The 16,949-nt window shown below is 38.2% G+C and overlaps 2 protein-coding genes across 3 annotated transcripts in view; one reads left to right on the plus strand and one right to left on the minus strand.

The window, feature by feature from the left end:
* Nucleotides 1-16,949, minus strand: part of PPAT (phosphoribosyl pyrophosphate amidotransferase) — a 42,352-nt gene that overhangs the window by 7,283 nt on the left and 18,120 nt on the right. The window contains exons 2-5 of the mRNA XM_040064187.1: nucleotides 2,808-2,874; nucleotides 1,785-1,991; nucleotides 1,112-1,224; nucleotides 847-992 (exon numbers count right to left, since the gene is read on the minus strand). Of these exons, the coding sequence (XP_039920121.1) occupies nucleotides 847-992; nucleotides 1,112-1,224; nucleotides 1,785-1,991; nucleotides 2,808-2,874 (533 nt within the window). The remainder of the gene's footprint in view (nucleotides 1-846; nucleotides 993-1,111; nucleotides 1,225-1,784; nucleotides 1,992-2,807; nucleotides 2,875-16,949) is intronic.
* PAICS (phosphoribosylaminoimidazole carboxylase and phosphoribosylaminoimidazolesuccinocarboxamide synthase) overlaps nucleotides 5,111-16,949 on the plus strand; it is a 40,506-nt gene continuing 28,667 nt past the window's right edge. Inside the window, exons 1-5 of one of the 2 annotated variants that reach the window (XM_040064182.1) lie at nucleotides 5,111-5,504; nucleotides 10,043-10,129; nucleotides 13,327-13,806; nucleotides 14,799-14,888; nucleotides 15,608-15,679. In XM_040064182.1, the coding sequence (XP_039920116.1) occupies nucleotides 5,117-5,504; nucleotides 10,043-10,129; nucleotides 13,327-13,806; nucleotides 14,799-14,888; nucleotides 15,608-15,679 (1,117 nt within the window). In that variant the 5' untranslated portion in view covers nucleotides 5,111-5,116. The remainder of the gene's footprint in view (nucleotides 5,505-10,042; nucleotides 10,130-13,326; nucleotides 13,807-14,798; nucleotides 14,889-15,607; nucleotides 15,680-16,949) is intronic. The other variant, XM_040064184.2, reaches the window with a different exon arrangement.

The following is a 16,949-nucleotide window of genomic DNA, read 5'->3' on the forward strand; positions in this document are numbered from 1 at the left end:
GTTGATAGATAGATGCTTTTGATCACAATGGATGCTCAGTTGAATTCCAGTGAGAGTTTTGAGTCAACCACAGGAAAGATCTAATTGTGTCACATAAGGTAGGAGTGTCTGTATGCTTTAAAAAATCTTGTAATTTTTCCTTGTGGTTAAAATTACTCAGTTTTCTGAAGATAGAGAAGCATTTACTGCTTTGTCTTTGAATTATCTTAGTTTTAAACAAGAGAAGAGATTTTAATCTCAATGGAAAATTGTTGATTTACTGGCTGAACAGGAAAACAAGGAATTTTTTCCCATAAAGTGATTGTCTAAAGGTCTAGTCACTACATGTGACTGGGTTGCTTGGAATTCAGAGATATATTGCAAGTAATCCAGCACTTTTGCCCCACCTAACTATAGAAGAAAAAAGGAAGAAACCAGACTTGTTTCTAGACATTGTCCTGAGCATCTGGTTTTAAGCAGCCCAGCTTGAGCCAGGGATTTGGACCAATGACCTTCAGAGCTCCCTTCCACCTCAACCGCTCTGTGATTCTGTTCCTCCCTGCTTTCCTGTTTAAGCAATGAGAAATATTTAAATTGTATTACAGTTGGGCTGCGTAATTGTTGCTATCATTAGGCCACTAAGATTCCCTGTATCTGGGAATGGAATTTTGCACACTTCTTATAGATCTATGATTTTTTCCCTTACCAACCTTGTGGTCTTGATTTTTCAAAACTGATTTTTGCATCACATATTCCTACTTACACCTCAGTAAGTGTAGCTTTAATTACTTATATCAGTGATTTCACACACCCACTGTGCATATGCATATGGAGATTCATACATAAATATATATATATATAGTTTACCTTTTCCATTCATGTCCCCTACTGGAATAAGGCGACCAATGCAGAGCGGGCGATTCCCATATGGATCACGTACTGCATAGATTATGTCTTTATGCATAATTAGCAATGAATACGAAGTTGGAGTTTCCTTCATTAAGTTTTTTATTCTGGAAGGAGACATAGGTGAACGTAACTGTGTGCCACACGAACAGCTGTGTGCATTTACAGCTGCACATCGTGCTGAGGTTTAATGGCTGCTGTTGATTGTGAAGCCCATGCTCCTCACCTTGCCACCCAGTCGGCCGTATCATCGTTTTCCAGCGGAGGTGTGAAAGCCAGCAGCTGCGTGATCAGCTCACTGTCAGAACTGGTTGACAGTCCCACACCGTGCCGCATAAGCTTTTAAGACACAAACCGAAAGTGTTACCAGCATTAAAAAAACAATCTGACATCACACTGCTCAGATTTGAACCTAACAACACCTTGGTGTAATGAACAAATGTTTTACAGTGTTTCAAGTGAGCACAGCATAATAATGCCAAGTTTCTTCCAACAAATCAACTGTGTAAAATGAGGTCGGACGATCTTCTACACTAGTTCTACATTTTTCCTTTTTCATCTCATTCCTTTGTTCTGCATGCAACCAAAATTAATGCCATCAATATTCAGGGCATAAATTCATGTTTGGACCATTTAATTAGCTTTGTGCATGCTATAGGAAGAGAGTTAAAATACAGAAGAGAAAATATGAAATTGCCTATAACAGATCAAGAAAGAGATATCGAGGCAGAATCCCCTTCACAGGTTTTTTTCCCCCCAAAATGATATAATTTGATTAGCGCACTCTTTCATAACCCCAAAAAGTTTGGTATTAAGGAAAAGTCACAGCAACTATATTGCTCATTTCTGCCTCACACTCAGAAAGAAACAATGCCAGAGTCCCCAAAGGAGGTACTAACCTTCTTTCTGAGTTGTGCAGCATTTGTTAGCTCCCCATTGTGTGCCACAGCGATCTTCCCATGAAGAGTCTCTACAACAAAAGGCTGGCAGTTCTGTAGTTCAGAAATTCCTGAGGTGGAGTACCTTGTGTGCCCAATACCAAGGTTTGAAGGGTACAGCTTCTTCAGGCTGTCTGCATTGAAGACATGATTTATAAGACCCATTCCCTTTGGAAGAAAAAGGAAAAAAAAAAGGTTCTGTTTGGTTTTGTTTTCCTGGTGACTTTCTAAGTTCTTCTTCTGCTTAATGCTGATATAGTATTAATGAATAATGAAACTTTACGAAAAAGGCAAATAACCTGAAAGACATGGGAAAGAAGCTGAGTAGGTGTCACAGCAGATCCCTTTAGTCCTGTTTTTAAATAAAGCAATCTACATATTTGTGCTGAGGATTTTCATGGAACAATCTATTCTCTGACTAAAAATAGATACTTTTAAGGCTGTGGTCATTATATGTCTTGTAACATCCCCTGTAAATGTCTCAGCTCGAGAAAGCCCATGTGATCTTCTCAGGCCTCCATTCTGTCTTAGATTCTATTTATTGCTACATAGAGGTAAAGTGGCCATTTCCTTGAGTCTCACTAATGTAAGATTTAGTCACCCATTTCCTTGTGCATAATCTGTAACAGTATTTTTTTTTTTTCTTTTTGAGATCAAGAAGAGCATTAATGCTCTTCCAAATCTGCAGAGTTAACACCTGAGGTGCAGGGTGACTTTGGTAAAAAGTTTTTATGACATCATTAGCATGCTCTGGGTGACTTCTGTGTGTCTGCCACCGTGTGCACAGAAACACCTATCAGGACAACATTGGCAGATTTGTTTTAAGCATACACTCAAGACAGGTAAAAAAATTAGATACTCTAATTGACAAAATCAAAACAGCCCATCAAACGTGCTACTTTTTCTCTACCTACACTGTTTCTTAGCAGAAGCGAACTTATATACATCTCACTTAAAAATACAAAACATTCATCTGCATTTTACCTTGTGCACTTTGAATGCCTGGGATGACTCGCCATCACTTGTCACAATTCCAGCACTCTCCTGGCCCCTGTGGACAAAATAAAATTAACATAAAGCACACTGAGATGATCATGAAACACTTTAACATACAATGGATAGGTGTTTTTTAATGGAATTTTAATGTAGGCTTATTTGTTGCTTCATTTTACAGACTTATAATTGCTGTGTTAATTGGAGTTTTCTTGCCTGTGGTATGCTTTATTTCAAGACAGTCACATAAGGTTTGTGCCCAAGTCCACTAAATTCAGTGGGAATCTTTCCACTAATAAGTACTGGCTCAGGGTTTTACTGGACTTCAGTTTCAGTAGGGACATAACATAAAATCAGATGCTTAATTGGAAATTAAAGCATAACAGTCTAGGTGATAGTACTAGGTTCTATAGTATTCTAGCTATTCTACTTCTGCTTTGGACTGTGACTAAAACCTGATTGTCTTGCTTAGGGGAATGTATTGTCTTTTCCACTCATCACCTATGCAGAAGCTTTTGCATTTTTGCACTTAGGCAGACAAACTAGCATTAATACCTCTGAAAGCTACACAGACCCTCTGATGAAAGTATATGAGTGCATGTATCTAATATTGGGCATCTCAGCTTCTGAATTCAGGCAAAACAAGTCTGATGTACAAGTGTCACTGCAAATGTAAATACTTCTCTTACAGCACGTCAGGCTGGCAGTTGTGCTTTGTTGAGCAGAAGAGCAGAAGAGCTAATTCAGCAGAAATATGTGTGTTTTCCTTGTCCTGCTGTCCTCCCCAGGCCTTCCTCCTGCTGGCTCCCCTGGGTGTACCCCAGATCCCCTGATGCTGCCCTGCCCAAGGCAGGCAACTGCCCACGGTTTGTAATCCAGTCCTTATCCATTGAAAAGGTTTGCTTTGCAGACTGGATTTTTTTTTTTTTTGTGGATAACAGTGCAGGCTGCTCCATCTCCCTTTAAAAGACTTCCTGAATTAAGGTGGTATTGCCTATAACAAAATTGTTGCTATGTACTTGCTTGTGCCTGTAATACTCCTCAGGACTTTGGTGGACAGGTGAGCTCACATTATATATGAGTGTCCACACTCATATATAATAATGTCTGAATAGGAAACATTTTCTTAAAAAGGGAATGACAACTAATATCCTATTTGTGCACTGGACTGGTTTAATTCAGTTGAAGTCACTGGAAATATTTATTATAAGCGTATTTATTATATATTATTATATTATTATATTATTATTATAAGCAACAATAAAATTGGGCACAAAAATCAATAGAATGGATGCTAATCTAAAAATGACATGCTCATTACCAATTTTCTCCAGTTCATAAAATCCCTGTATTTGTCACTAGTCCCGGTTGGATGTAACTGTAACTCAGGAAGATGTTACATCTATAAACACAAAGACTAGCAGTAAGACTTAAGGGTTGATGCACTGCATTCAGTAACTTGTAATTGCAATGTTAATATTACAGGAAATTTCCATTTTAATACTGTCATGGTCTCTTTAAATATTAACTAAATCACTAGGAAGAGGGAAGCAAACACCCCAAGGCAGGCCCTGGTCAAGGCGTTGGATTACATCTTTCCTTAGCACTAACAAAAGACATGGGATCTCAGTTTCATTACCACAAGGCTTGCACCCTTTTACCAGCCGAGTCAGACTTTTAAGTATGCCAGCTTTTATTAAAACATCACCAATATAGAAAAGGTGTCTGTACGGCCCGCAGTTCAGAGGCAAACAGCGTACAGAGATGTGAGGATGTAGGGTAGGACGATCCTAAACGCGACCTTTGTGCGGAAGGCTCGGTCCCGCGGCCGTGCCCCCGCCGGAGCAGGGACTGCCCGGGGCCTCCCGGCAGAGGCCAGGCCACAAGGGCTGTGTGTGTGTGTGTGTGTGTGTGTGTGTGTGTGTGTGTGATGTTGCTTTGCTTTGTTGGGTTTGGTGTTTTTTTGTTTTTTTTTTTTAAAGGAACTAAACGGACTCTTTTTGCCTCTCTTCTCACACTCTGGTGCCCGCACTGACTCCCGAAGAAGAGGCACGGCAGCCCCGGCCCGACCCGGCCCGGCCGAGGTCTCCCCTCCCCGCCGGCGGAGCCGCTTCCTTCGCCGGGCTCCAGCTCCGAGCCTGCTTATTTGGCAGTCTCTCAAGTTACTCCCCTCAGGCAGCTTGAGCCAGTAAAACTAGATCCTTTCATCTCGGCGGAGCTTACTGACAACCAGCCGTCTGGTTTCCTAGGAAACAAAATCTTGGCTAGAAATAGTGAATCATTTCCAGGTCACTTTCAACATGGAGAGTGGAGCAGGGAAGCACTGGACTGAGGAGGAGGTTAAAGCCTTGTTAAGCGTCTGGTCAGAAAAAAATATCAGAAAGCAACTGCACGGCACTCTGAGGAATAAAGGAATATTTATCTACATTGCTAAAAGGTTACAGGAGTTGGGAGTGTGCAGGGACTGGAAACAGTGCCGTGCAAAGTACAAAAACCTGAAGTACGAATACAGAACGGTTAAATATGCCCACAACTCTGGGGATGTCACTAAAACCATGAAGTTTTTCCATGATCTGGATGCCATATTGCGATATGAGCCTGTCACACAATTAGCAGCAGAAGAAAACGGCAGGTGTTCTGCGACTGAGACGCAGCTGAACACAAGCCCCACAACAGACAGCACGCAAGGTAAAAAAAATATTTTTGCTTCTATTTTTCTCTCTTTGCTTATAACCCAAAGGGAACAAAACCGAAGCCTGACTTGGCTGGCGCTGGAGCCGAGGCTGCTCAGCCCCAGCAGCGCTGTTAGAAGTGACTGGATGCACGCCTCGCGCAGGGGAATAAAATGTTAGCACCCACCAGTGTCGAAGTCTGTAAATACAGCATAATTCCAGCAAAATTATGCTAACTGCTTGTATTGCAGCCTCGGTGAGTACTTGCTAGTCTCCAGGCTTCTGCACTGGGTGGAACTCCTAAATTAAAATAAGCTGCTTTATCTCCCTTTGCCTTTCATTTGCAGTACTTTGGAAGCGGATTTTGTAGAGCTCCAATTCAGATGTAAATGTAAAGAAAAAGAAAAGAAAAGGTTGAAACTGTCAGGGTGTTGTAAAAATCATTATTTGTTGTGATACAAGTGAAATTTAGGATTTTTATTCTTATTTCTCATATATATATATATATATATATCTTTGATATTTAGGTGTGATGACTTAAGGTAAAATATTTTATAAGCAGTCTTACTTAACTATTCAAGAAACAGATGCTTAATAATCCCTCATTAAAAGCTCTAGTTTAGCAGGGAAAGAAAAATCATTGTATTTATCCGACTATTTTGCAGTATTTTTCAGACTATTTTGCAGTAGACCAGGTGAATACAGCTGCCTTTATTCTGAAGTGAGTTTTACTAAATTATTTGCATCTCTTGTTTTATTCAACCTTCTCTACATATGCATTTAAGCTCTGCTTAACATTTCATTAGGGTCAATCTGCTGTTTGACATGACTCAAGTCTCCTTGCCACATCCTAAATGTCACAGAAGCGTAAACCCCAATGATAGTTATAAGTACCAAAATAAGATGACTAAAAAGAGAGATTAAAAGCCTTATTTGTTTGCATGGTATGTAGCAATTCACATTCATTAAGATTGTGAATAATTTTTAAGAAAACAAGAAACTCAACATTATTGCCAGGGGATATTGTCAAAGACATAGAAAGGAGCTGGACATTGAGCTTGTCCTTGTACTATTCCATGTCTCCCTCTACAATGCTGTTTTACAGATTTGAGGAAAAGAAATTGCCATTTTTCAGTCATTGTTTACCTTAACAAAAAGCTTGACCTTAATTTGTATCACTATCAGACAGCTTCTGTCAAAGTCACTTCAAATTAAAATGGCAATTTTATAATATTGTAATGTGCTCTCTGCACTGTGAATTGCAATCCATTTTTATTTTTAAACTTGCAGAACTGAGGCTAATACAAGCTGATACACTTTGAAGACTATGTGAAATTAAGATAGTGTCCTACATCTGAGGATCTGCCATTAGATTATCCTTTGTGTTTTAATGTAGCTTGCACCTGGTAATCCTAATTCTCATCTGCTTCAGACCTCTAACAAATTTCAATCAGCAAAAGTTAATTTCAATTGTGAATCCCAAACTATAGTATCTATAAAAATAATTACCCCTGGGTGAGACATACCTTGTTTTGAAGCACTAGGACAGTCTGGTATTAGAGGTGGCATAATTAAATATATCTCTTGATTGCACAAGCACTTGTGTTACTCCCTCCAGAAAAATAAAAGCAAACAGGTTTTATGGATAAAGAAAAATCAAATACAGCTAACTGTAATAATGCAACACTAATGAAGGAATTGAAATACAAAAATTTTCACAACAACCACAACTGAGCAGCAACTAAAGCGCACTAAGGTAGAAATGTGTCCTGCAGCTATGCAGAATGCATTCATACATCCACAACGAGGGGCTGAGAGAACAGCTGTGAGATCATCAACTTTCTTACTTAAGAATGCAAGTCAAGCAACGAACGCTGTACGAGAGGCCCGCTCCTATTCCACCTGCAGTCAGAGTACGATGCCTGCCCAGTCCAGTACTTTGAAGAGCACTTGTAAGGCAAAACTGGTTTCAGTGGCTCTGCAGCTGATGCTGTCTTGCAGGGACAGAGCTGCCGGTGTCGCTCCCACAGAGGGAAAGGCAATTCCCAGCACAGGCAGAGGCAGATCCCTAATCCTGCCCCAGCAGTGACTGCAGGCCCTCTTCTGGGCTTCTCCCTTTCAACCACAGGGTGTTACAGGAGGGGAGAGAAAAATGGTCCCTCACCTCTTTTAAAAGAGCCAGAGACATCTCATTTTGAGGGGGCTGGAGTAATCAAGGCTAGGCTTATGGCTTACGTTGCAAGAACAAAATGCTATCAGCAAACTAAAACCTGTGATTAATAATATGTATCCACCATGAACATCTTCTTTTATTATAAGAAATAGGTAGCTATACTGATTTGTCTTCTAAAAAAGAATGACAGGGGACAGGGCATGTTCCCAAATAATTCACTGTATAGTTACCATTCTGCTTAGCCTCATTCTCAATATTCCTATGCATGCTTAATGTAAAGATGCAAAGCATGTCTTCACATTATCTCAGCTACTGGGGAGACTGCTGCGGAGGGGGAGCAGCAGGAAGAGAAGACACCATTTTTTGTAGACTGAATGGTATTTCAATAGTGTTCCCCTGAGGATTTTTCCTATGTGGTAGAAAAAATTTTCTTTTGAAAGTGTATTTGAAGAAATTATTACTGAAAATCTCAATCAAATCTGAGTGGGGTGTCTCAGGACAAACCTGGTAGTAACACATACCAGTTCCCGCCTTGTTCATGAAAAGATAACACTTTATGCATAAGCGTGTGCAGAGATGTAAGTGAAGAGGTTCATGCAGTCCTCCCAAAACACATTTTGGAGACAGAGTTGTAGCTTAAATAATCATTAAAAAAGATACAAATCAACATGTTCACTTCTCTGCAAGTACAGTTTGTGTATTATCACACTAATCACAACGAAGAAAATTATGTAAAGTGATGGTGAGTGCTATGAAAAATGGTATCTTTCAGTAGAGTTCAAATGAATGACCTTCCCATTTTGTTAATCAAGTTAAATCAGGTATTAATGAACTAAATACATTATTTACAAAATACTTGCTTAGAAATTCAAGTTATTTACACCTTTTAATATTTCTTTCTTTATGTTTAAATATTCAGCACTGGTCACCTTGCTTGACTTTCACTTTACTTCAGCAAATGCAGAAAGATTATCACTGAGCAGAAATGCATCAGCAATGACTGGCAGAAAACTCAGCTACTAAAATGCAGGAAGATCCTTCAGAAATGCTGAAATAAAAGTGCCACTTACACATGGTTTTTTATGTCTGCACTTTCAACATGACATTGACAGCATTTTATATAGTTTTTTTTTTTTTTTTTTAAACAAGTGTACAATACTTTTGTTGAATAGCTTTTCTGGTATAGTACTATCTTTTCGTGGTAACTGTTCTTACTTACTAAAAATAACAAAAAAAAGTTTCCCTTTTAATAGAACAATGTAACTAACCTTGCTCATGCCAGAGCCTATGGCACACTCAGAAGCCTTCCAGCAGAGAATTTATTCTGCTCTCCCTGGTTTGCTTTGCTGCTTTTGAGTAGCTGAAATGCCAGTCCTGTCGCTGGAGGTGGAGGCATGAGCAGCATCTCCTGCCAGGAAAGCCAGGCAGACAGCTGGGAGCAGTCAGAGATCAGGCCACTGTATCTATGAGTCATTGTGAGCCTTGCTGAAAGTCAGCAGGATTTAGGATAATGTTTTCAAACGCGGTTTGCAGTTTCACCGCCGTCAGGGGTAGGAGGTTGCATCCTAATCGCACCACATTACTGCTGCCGGTGACAAACTACCGCAGAGCTGCGAGCTTTGATCTGGGTGCCCTGCCTGGCTGGAGCTCACAGCAGCTCAGCTCCTGTCCAAGGAATCAACATTTCAAACCTCCTGCCAACGTGGTATGTTGAAAACAGCACACTACCACAGGACAACTTACAAGTCTGTACACTCTGTGAATATCTAGCTGGTTCCAAACTTGATGTTCACATGCTGCTTTTTAAACCTACATAGCTATTGCTATAATGTTCCTTTTAAAACAAATGTAGAAAAGCTATGCTGAAAAAAGCTAGACTTAATCCTGTCAGCTACAAATATGTCTGTTGTCAAGTCAAAATAAATTCCATTGATTTCCTGAGCTCTTTGCAGAACATCCTTGTTTTCTTCATACTCTTCTAGGAATTTATTTTTGTTGCATAAATGGATTTGTGATTTTATGAATCTGTGTGCAAAATCTGCCTTTATTTGTATGTCTCTTATTTTATAGTATCTACTTTACCCTGAATACTGAGTCAGAAGAGCATAAAAGTAACTAGAATCAAGTCAGTTTCAACTAGAATTTTAAAAACCATTTCAAACAAGCTTCACATACAAGACATAAAACGATTTGCCTCCTATAATTCATGCCCCCCTTATGGGGACAGGCTAAATTACTTTGAAATTTAATTTAACTACAAATTAAGTGTTGAGATTTCCAAGTTAAAGATCTTCTCATGGTGTATGGACAATTTAATTTGAACTAATTTAAACTAATTTAGTCCATACCTATTTTTCATCTAAGAACTCTTTCCTTCCCAGGTGAAATACCAGTTTCTTTAGAAGATGATGAGGATGCTCCAGGAGATCCACTGCTTTTTATATCTCATGCCAGACCAGTTCAACTAGGTATAGTATGATGGTACAGAGAGATCAAAAACTAAAAAGTAGCATGGGTGTCAGAGCACTTCCTGATAGCTTGAAAGCACTGTCAATTCTTATTCTGATCAGCGTAGCTTTAATACAGCCACACTCTTGCACCATGTCCTTGCCAGCGTTAGCACTCACCGGTGTCGTGCATCACTAGAAACCACTGTATATGATGTAACACCTGCATGACCCCCATCTGCATGCAAAACACATCCCATGCTATAGCTTAATCATGTTAACTGCATTCACTGCAGTAATTTTGTTAAATGCCAGTGGAAAGTATGCCAGATACTAGCAGGGATACCCATGTCAGCTTGTGGCTTTTTCCTAGCTCATTTTCTTAAATCATGGATGCTTAAAACAGCATGAGTGAATGGCATGAGCCAGGAGAGAGATGCAGAGCAATCCAGACTTGGCAGTGGTCTCCAACATAACTCAAAAGTCACCTTTCCAAGCAAGGAGTGGTCAGCAATGCTTTAGTCTAAGCAAACATAGAACTCATTTGGAAAGTGTCCCACTCTAGTAGTTTTGCTCAGCAAAGTTACAAAGCAAAGGCATAAATCTGACAAGACAGAAGGAGGAAGAGCATCCTAGGTGTGAGCCCCTGCAAGGGGCAGCTACAGGAAATGGAGAAATATAAACACATTTTAGGCAGATTTAAGCAACTGATGCGCTGATTTGTTGCCTGGATAAACAGAGCTGTCCTGAATTTCGAACATGCTCTAATTTTTATATACGCTCTCTGCCTTAGGATACATTGCAGTCCAGTTACAACTTTCATTACAAAATTTGCAAGGTGCCAGGTGCAGGAAGAAAACAAGGCACAGGCTAAGCCTACGGCTATTATGTTACACATTACACCACTCTTGCCTGGCATAGAAGAAATTAAGGAACAGATCAGAATGTCACATGGAATTTATGCACATGTAAAATACTTCATACACATAAACAAAACATGCAGAAAGTATGAATAAAATTTCACAGGAAAGTATTTTTATTTCTCAGTGCTCAACACACTGCCAAGCAGAAAAGTCTTCAATTCTGAGGAAGCTGCTTTCTACAAAGTCAGCAAAATAACTTTAATTGCATGGGCTCTCAAGTACGTACTAGTACTAAAATGCCCTTCCCTAGTACTTCTTCTGGTCTGCAAGTTTCCAGCACTATCATCTCAGAAACCACTGAAAGAAAAATGTTGACCCTTTTGTATCTATAACGCCTAATATTTTGATTTTATTTCAGCAGATTTCTCAGGTTTGAGGAAGTTTAGAAAAAGATTAAATATGGCATAAATGCATCTTTCAGATAAAAAAATAATGTATAGCCTGCTTAAATGTTTTTTTTTTAAACAAATTAGGACTAAAATGCTTTTAAGATAAAAGGAAAATTTTTGCACTGACCCTAACAACTTCGTTTCAAAGCAGTACTTGTAGGCAGGATATTTTGAATCAGCATGTTTTTTTAAGGGGATGAGGACCAAAAAAACCCATCATTTTCCACTCTGCACACAGCAGAATAAGTCACCAATACATCAAGTCACCAAAACTCATTTGAACTAATATCCACAACCAAAAGTGAGCTCAGTTGGAAATGAACTGACTAGTGAGAAATACTGGTTTATACAAAGACTAAAGAAACTTTGTTCCTATCAGATTCCCCCATGCTCTATGACTTTGACTAGGAAGTGTAGAGAGCACCTTCTTTCATTCTTTGTCCTCTCTTCTTGTCACAGGCCTTTCCTCTCTGGCCTATCTGATGTTGGCAGTTATCATCTGTGGCAGTTCCTATGGTTTGGTCACCAGTAAATCAGCATTTTTTTCACTCCCTCAGAAAGAAATACAGAAAGTATAATAGATGTGCCACCTGAAAATTACCCTTCTCAACTATGCTGTCTATGAGCTGGCTGCTGCAGAGTCCTGATTACCCCAGGACTATAAGGAAAAAAAAAATCTGTTAAAACAACTTATTGACAACTAGAATGAATTATGGAGACTAGCAAAGAATGGCTTTACCTAGGACAAGTTTGTCCCCAGAGAGGTTAGTATAAATACACTCCAGTGAAGCTCTGTGCACAATCAAGGGACTGATACTATTGCCATCACATACATCCTAGTGACTTTAAAGTATTGAACCCCCATAATCTGGTTTGCCAGAAAAAGGCACTGACAAAGGCATTTATCACAGCAGTATGACTGTAAAAACCTGTCAGTTTGTGTGCATTTTCATGCTGCTTTATTTAACCATGCTCTGGAATTGGGTTTGGGTTAATATTAATGTGGTTTTTTTAGTTATTTTTGCAAAGCTTTAGAAAATGCATGAGAATCGCTTTCCAAACTAATCTGATAACCAAAACAAAGCCTTAAAGCAAATTCATAAATAGAAACAATAGAAATAAAATAACTAAAATAATAATAGTTTTTAAAAAGTAAAGCATATAGTATTTCAATGTTTAAAGTTATTGCATGGGTGGCAACGTTTACCTCATAATGTTAAAAAGCAAAGATATAGACTGGAGAGAATTAAAAACTATCTTAGTTTTGCAGAGTAAGACAACCCACACTGATTTTCACTAAAAAACCCAAATATTTTTAATTCATCTGCCCTGAGAAAGGTGAGTTTTGTGAGAACTGGGTTCTATCACACAGATGTTTGACTTAAGCAAAAGTCTCCATTCCTCTGCTCCGCATCACTGAGATGCTTTGTTAAGAAGGATCAGATTCTTTAGATCCTTACCCAGGTTAAATCTCTCCATGTGTGTAAAAACTGAAGTATGGCATGAATGCAGAAAGTTAAGTCTTGATGCTATTGTCAGTGACTCGGGGCCAATTTATTATTGTGCTCATGCAGCACATCCCATCTTCCCAACAGTACTCTTCTCCTCTCTAATGTCTGAAGGACAAAGTGGCTCATCAGTTGTTTGCAAAGGTCTTACAGGTAAAAATTCAGTGTATTGGGACAGAGAAGAAAGAAATGTTCCCCTTAGATTAATTAAATGTACATGTGCTATCTTAATATCTGTCTTCAAGTGAAAGTAGAAATTATATCAGAATTAACCAAAATGCTGACAAATTAATAACCATTAGTTTGATTATAATGTCACCTCTGTTCTGTCTTTCTCTTGAGAAACAGCTTCATTCTCATTCTCTCTGTCCTTTCCCCACCCCAACCACCCAATGCAGGTAACAAATATCTGTGTCTCTCCCCTACCCCACACAATGCAGGTAATCCAGCATCAGCAGTAGAGGCTTCCAAACCACCGGCTTTTATTCCTACAGTAGCAAATGAAGGAGGAAAACACTGGACTGTTAATGAAGTCAGAGCTTTGATACGCATATGGTCAGACAAAAACATCCAGCAACAGCTGGAGGGGACAGTGAGAAATAAAAGAATATTTGAACAGGTTGCTGCTAGACTGCAAAAGTTTGGAATTGACAGGGACTGGAAGCAGTGCAGGACAAAATACAAAAATCTGAAACATGAATACAAGAGTGTAAAAAGTGCCCAAGACTCAGGGAGTACGAGTAAAAGTATGAAATTTTTTAATGAACTGGATGCTATTCTGGGGCACTGCACCATGGAACAAGCAAGTAAATCAGATAATGATGAAAGTGAGAGGCCTCCAGAATGGACAGAAGCAAAACCAGAAAAGGATTCTGTAGGTAAGTACTTAAACTACCCAGATATCATTTAAAATTTTTGGTTTTCCAGCACTAAAGAGACCTTAAAAAAACCTCAAAAAAGCACAGAGAGATTAACCGATTGGCTGGGGTGGAAAAACACTGAATGGAAATTTACTATTTTGTCCAGTAGCTTTGTATTTTGTTTTAAGGTAATATTTCAGATTGAGAGATTGCCCTGTACTTTTTTAATAGAATTGAGAAGCAAAGGAGGAAAAAAAGATGAAGCCATAGGATAAAATGATACTGAAAGACAATTCCAGTCAAAATTATGTCAGAGGAAACTGTTTCCAGTTTAAATAACAGAAGTGGATCAGAGAGACAGACTACATTACTGAAAAAATTAAGACATTGAGCAAAAGTAATCTGTAGTAACTGACATTGGTTAAAAAAATTAACATCTAAATTGTCTTTCTCCAAAATAGCTCAGTTTGATTTGCCTTTGGAGCAAAACTCCTAAACTGCTGAGACAACAGTGAAAATAGCAAAAGGAACAGCACTAAGAATGCTGGAAGAGCTTGCCTTTGGTTTTGGGTGGTTATTGACAATTAATGATAATGGATCGTGAATGCAGAATTAGAGTAGACAGATGAACCTACACTACCCAGGAGTTAAAATATTTTTATTGGTATGTACAACCAGAAACATGTTTGCTGTTTAAGAACAGAATTAAACGTTGACCTTTTAGTTGAGGTGAGGGGATGATACTATGTTGGCCAAATGTCAGACTGTAAGTTAGTAAAGTAATGGGAGAAGTCAAGAAAAATATTACACAAAGACAATGTGGCTGAAAATCGTGAGAATATTTTGTGGGAAAATTCATTCTTCGGTTGCCATTTCTAGACATTTTGCTAATGCATCTACTTTGCCTTCTGGCATAAAGGCCGGATGGACTTTTTAATTTGATATACCACAGCTGTTCTTATAAAGTATAAAAATTCAGTGCCCTAATTAATTTAGCATTATTTACACAGAAATGCCTGGAGACACAGGTGAAGAGGACTCTGTTAGTAATATGTCAGAAGACCTACAGGTTGCAGATAAAAAGAAAGTTTCTGATTCAGGTAATCTGAAAAGTCTTCTATTTTTATATAAATACTTAAATTTAGTAAATTAAAATTAATTTCTAAAATAAGCCCAAATTATAATTATGGGTAGAAAATTCAGAGACCTAGAAAACTTAAAAGCAAGAAATAATGTTATAGAGATAACCATCACGTACTTATGTACGCATTTACAATGTCCTGCCAAATTTGATAAAATCAGCCCAGTAAGTAATCATTTCAAAGACTTGTGACGCAGAATATCAAGAAGAAACTACTGATTTAATTGAGTGCAATGTCCTACAGCATTTACATTTGCTTAATTTATGTATTCCCAAGGATTAGAATTGTTCAGTCTCCTGTGCATGAACTAACAGAGCATCTCTTTTTCACAATATGTGATCAGCATGTCATTGTGCAAATGCTTATGTTGGGATGAAAACTTAACATTTAAGAGTCTCACTGAATATGACATATGCTCTGCTCTTTACAAAGAAAGATCATGGTTTACATCTGAAAACATAAATTTCAGGGCAAGCAAGAGTTTAACGTTCAGCTAGAGACACATGAAAGTCTCTCAGGCTGACAAGTTTTATTGTCCACAACAGAGCACCTCATGTTCTCTTTCAGTAGCATGAGGCAGAACATGGTCTAAATTAAGCATTAAGGAGTAGTCTTACAGAATTTTAAATGGTCTAATGTAAACTTGAAAGATTTTAATATCAAAAATCTTCTGACAGATGATGTTACTGTAAATACTACTCCAGAGAATCGGGCAGCTCTCCATGTAACGAAAGAAACAGCTATGACAAGTAAGTAAAGAGATGGTTTATCATAGGAGACGATTTAAGGTTTACCAGACAGTAACATTTTTCTTTTTTTCATTCAATAGCAATCCATTAATAAATTTAAATTTGCTAACAAATAAAAAAGCAACCTTTTACCAGCTCACCATGGGCACTTTATGCATTCCATGGAGAAAAACAGGTTGTCATGAAAAGTGCATTGCTTATAGGGACCTCATTTTCAGAGACACAAATATGAAAGAAATAAACAGTATTTTGGGGGATCCAGATAAGACTGCTTAAAAAAAAATGTATTAAATTCAATTTCTCCCCATCAACAAGTAAAATTACTACATACACATGGACAGTGTTAAGACACTGTAATAATACAGATTCAACAGTGCTCCTTTACTGTCATCTGACAGTTTTCAACTGCCTGGTGCTACATAATATAGTAACTTCTTGGACTGCACTCTTCCAAACAAGCTATTTAAGATGAAGTTAAATGAACATTTTTTGTAAAGTTCTGAGTACACATTTCTGTAATTTAAGGTAAGTGCAGGTGTAAAGATATCTGTAGCTTACCTTGGTTACCATCTCCCCTTTTCAAATATATGTATTTTAACTGCATACTTTGTTTCTGGGTAATTGTAAATGCAATTTGATTTTGTGGGGAAAAATTTAAACAGCAAGTGGTTCAAAAGTGTCTGTGGCTCAGCCTATCCCCTCTTAAGATTATTTTTCAAACTTCTGTGGGGGAAAAAGGTAAAATCACACTCCAAGACAAAGCCAACAAACAAGTTCAGTTTGCAAAATTCTTTCCCTCATTCCACAACAAACAACAGACATTCAAATAATTTTCCGCAGGTGGTGAAAGACACGTAGTCTTTAATTTTATTAATGGTGACATAATTTAGGTATTGCATAAAGCAGAGAAAAGATGCACACTACTTTTTACGTTACAATATCACGGAGACCCTTTGTTCTCTAATTGTGGTGCTTGCCTTTCCTATAGAGTCCAAATAATTTTGAAGTGAGAAACTGGTAAGTAAAGAGATTGTATGTGCCTCTGTACTCATAAATATACTTGCTGATAAATAGTGAAAAAAGCAAACAAGCAGTGATAAATTACATTGGTTGTTTGATATGAGTAATGTCTCACAATCACTGGCATTTAGGATGTGACTTTTTTTAAAAGCTCCTGCATATTCAACAGAACTTTTGTAGAAAAGTGTTTCTCAACAGGCATGGAATTATTAAATTTACATGCCTTGGAAAAAAATTTGTAGAAAACCCC

This window comes from Hirundo rustica, chromosome 5 (assembly GCF_015227805.2).
Source record: "Hirundo rustica isolate bHirRus1 chromosome 5, bHirRus1.pri.v3, whole genome shotgun sequence".
Taxonomy (NCBI): domain Eukaryota; kingdom Metazoa; phylum Chordata; class Aves; order Passeriformes; family Hirundinidae; genus Hirundo; species Hirundo rustica.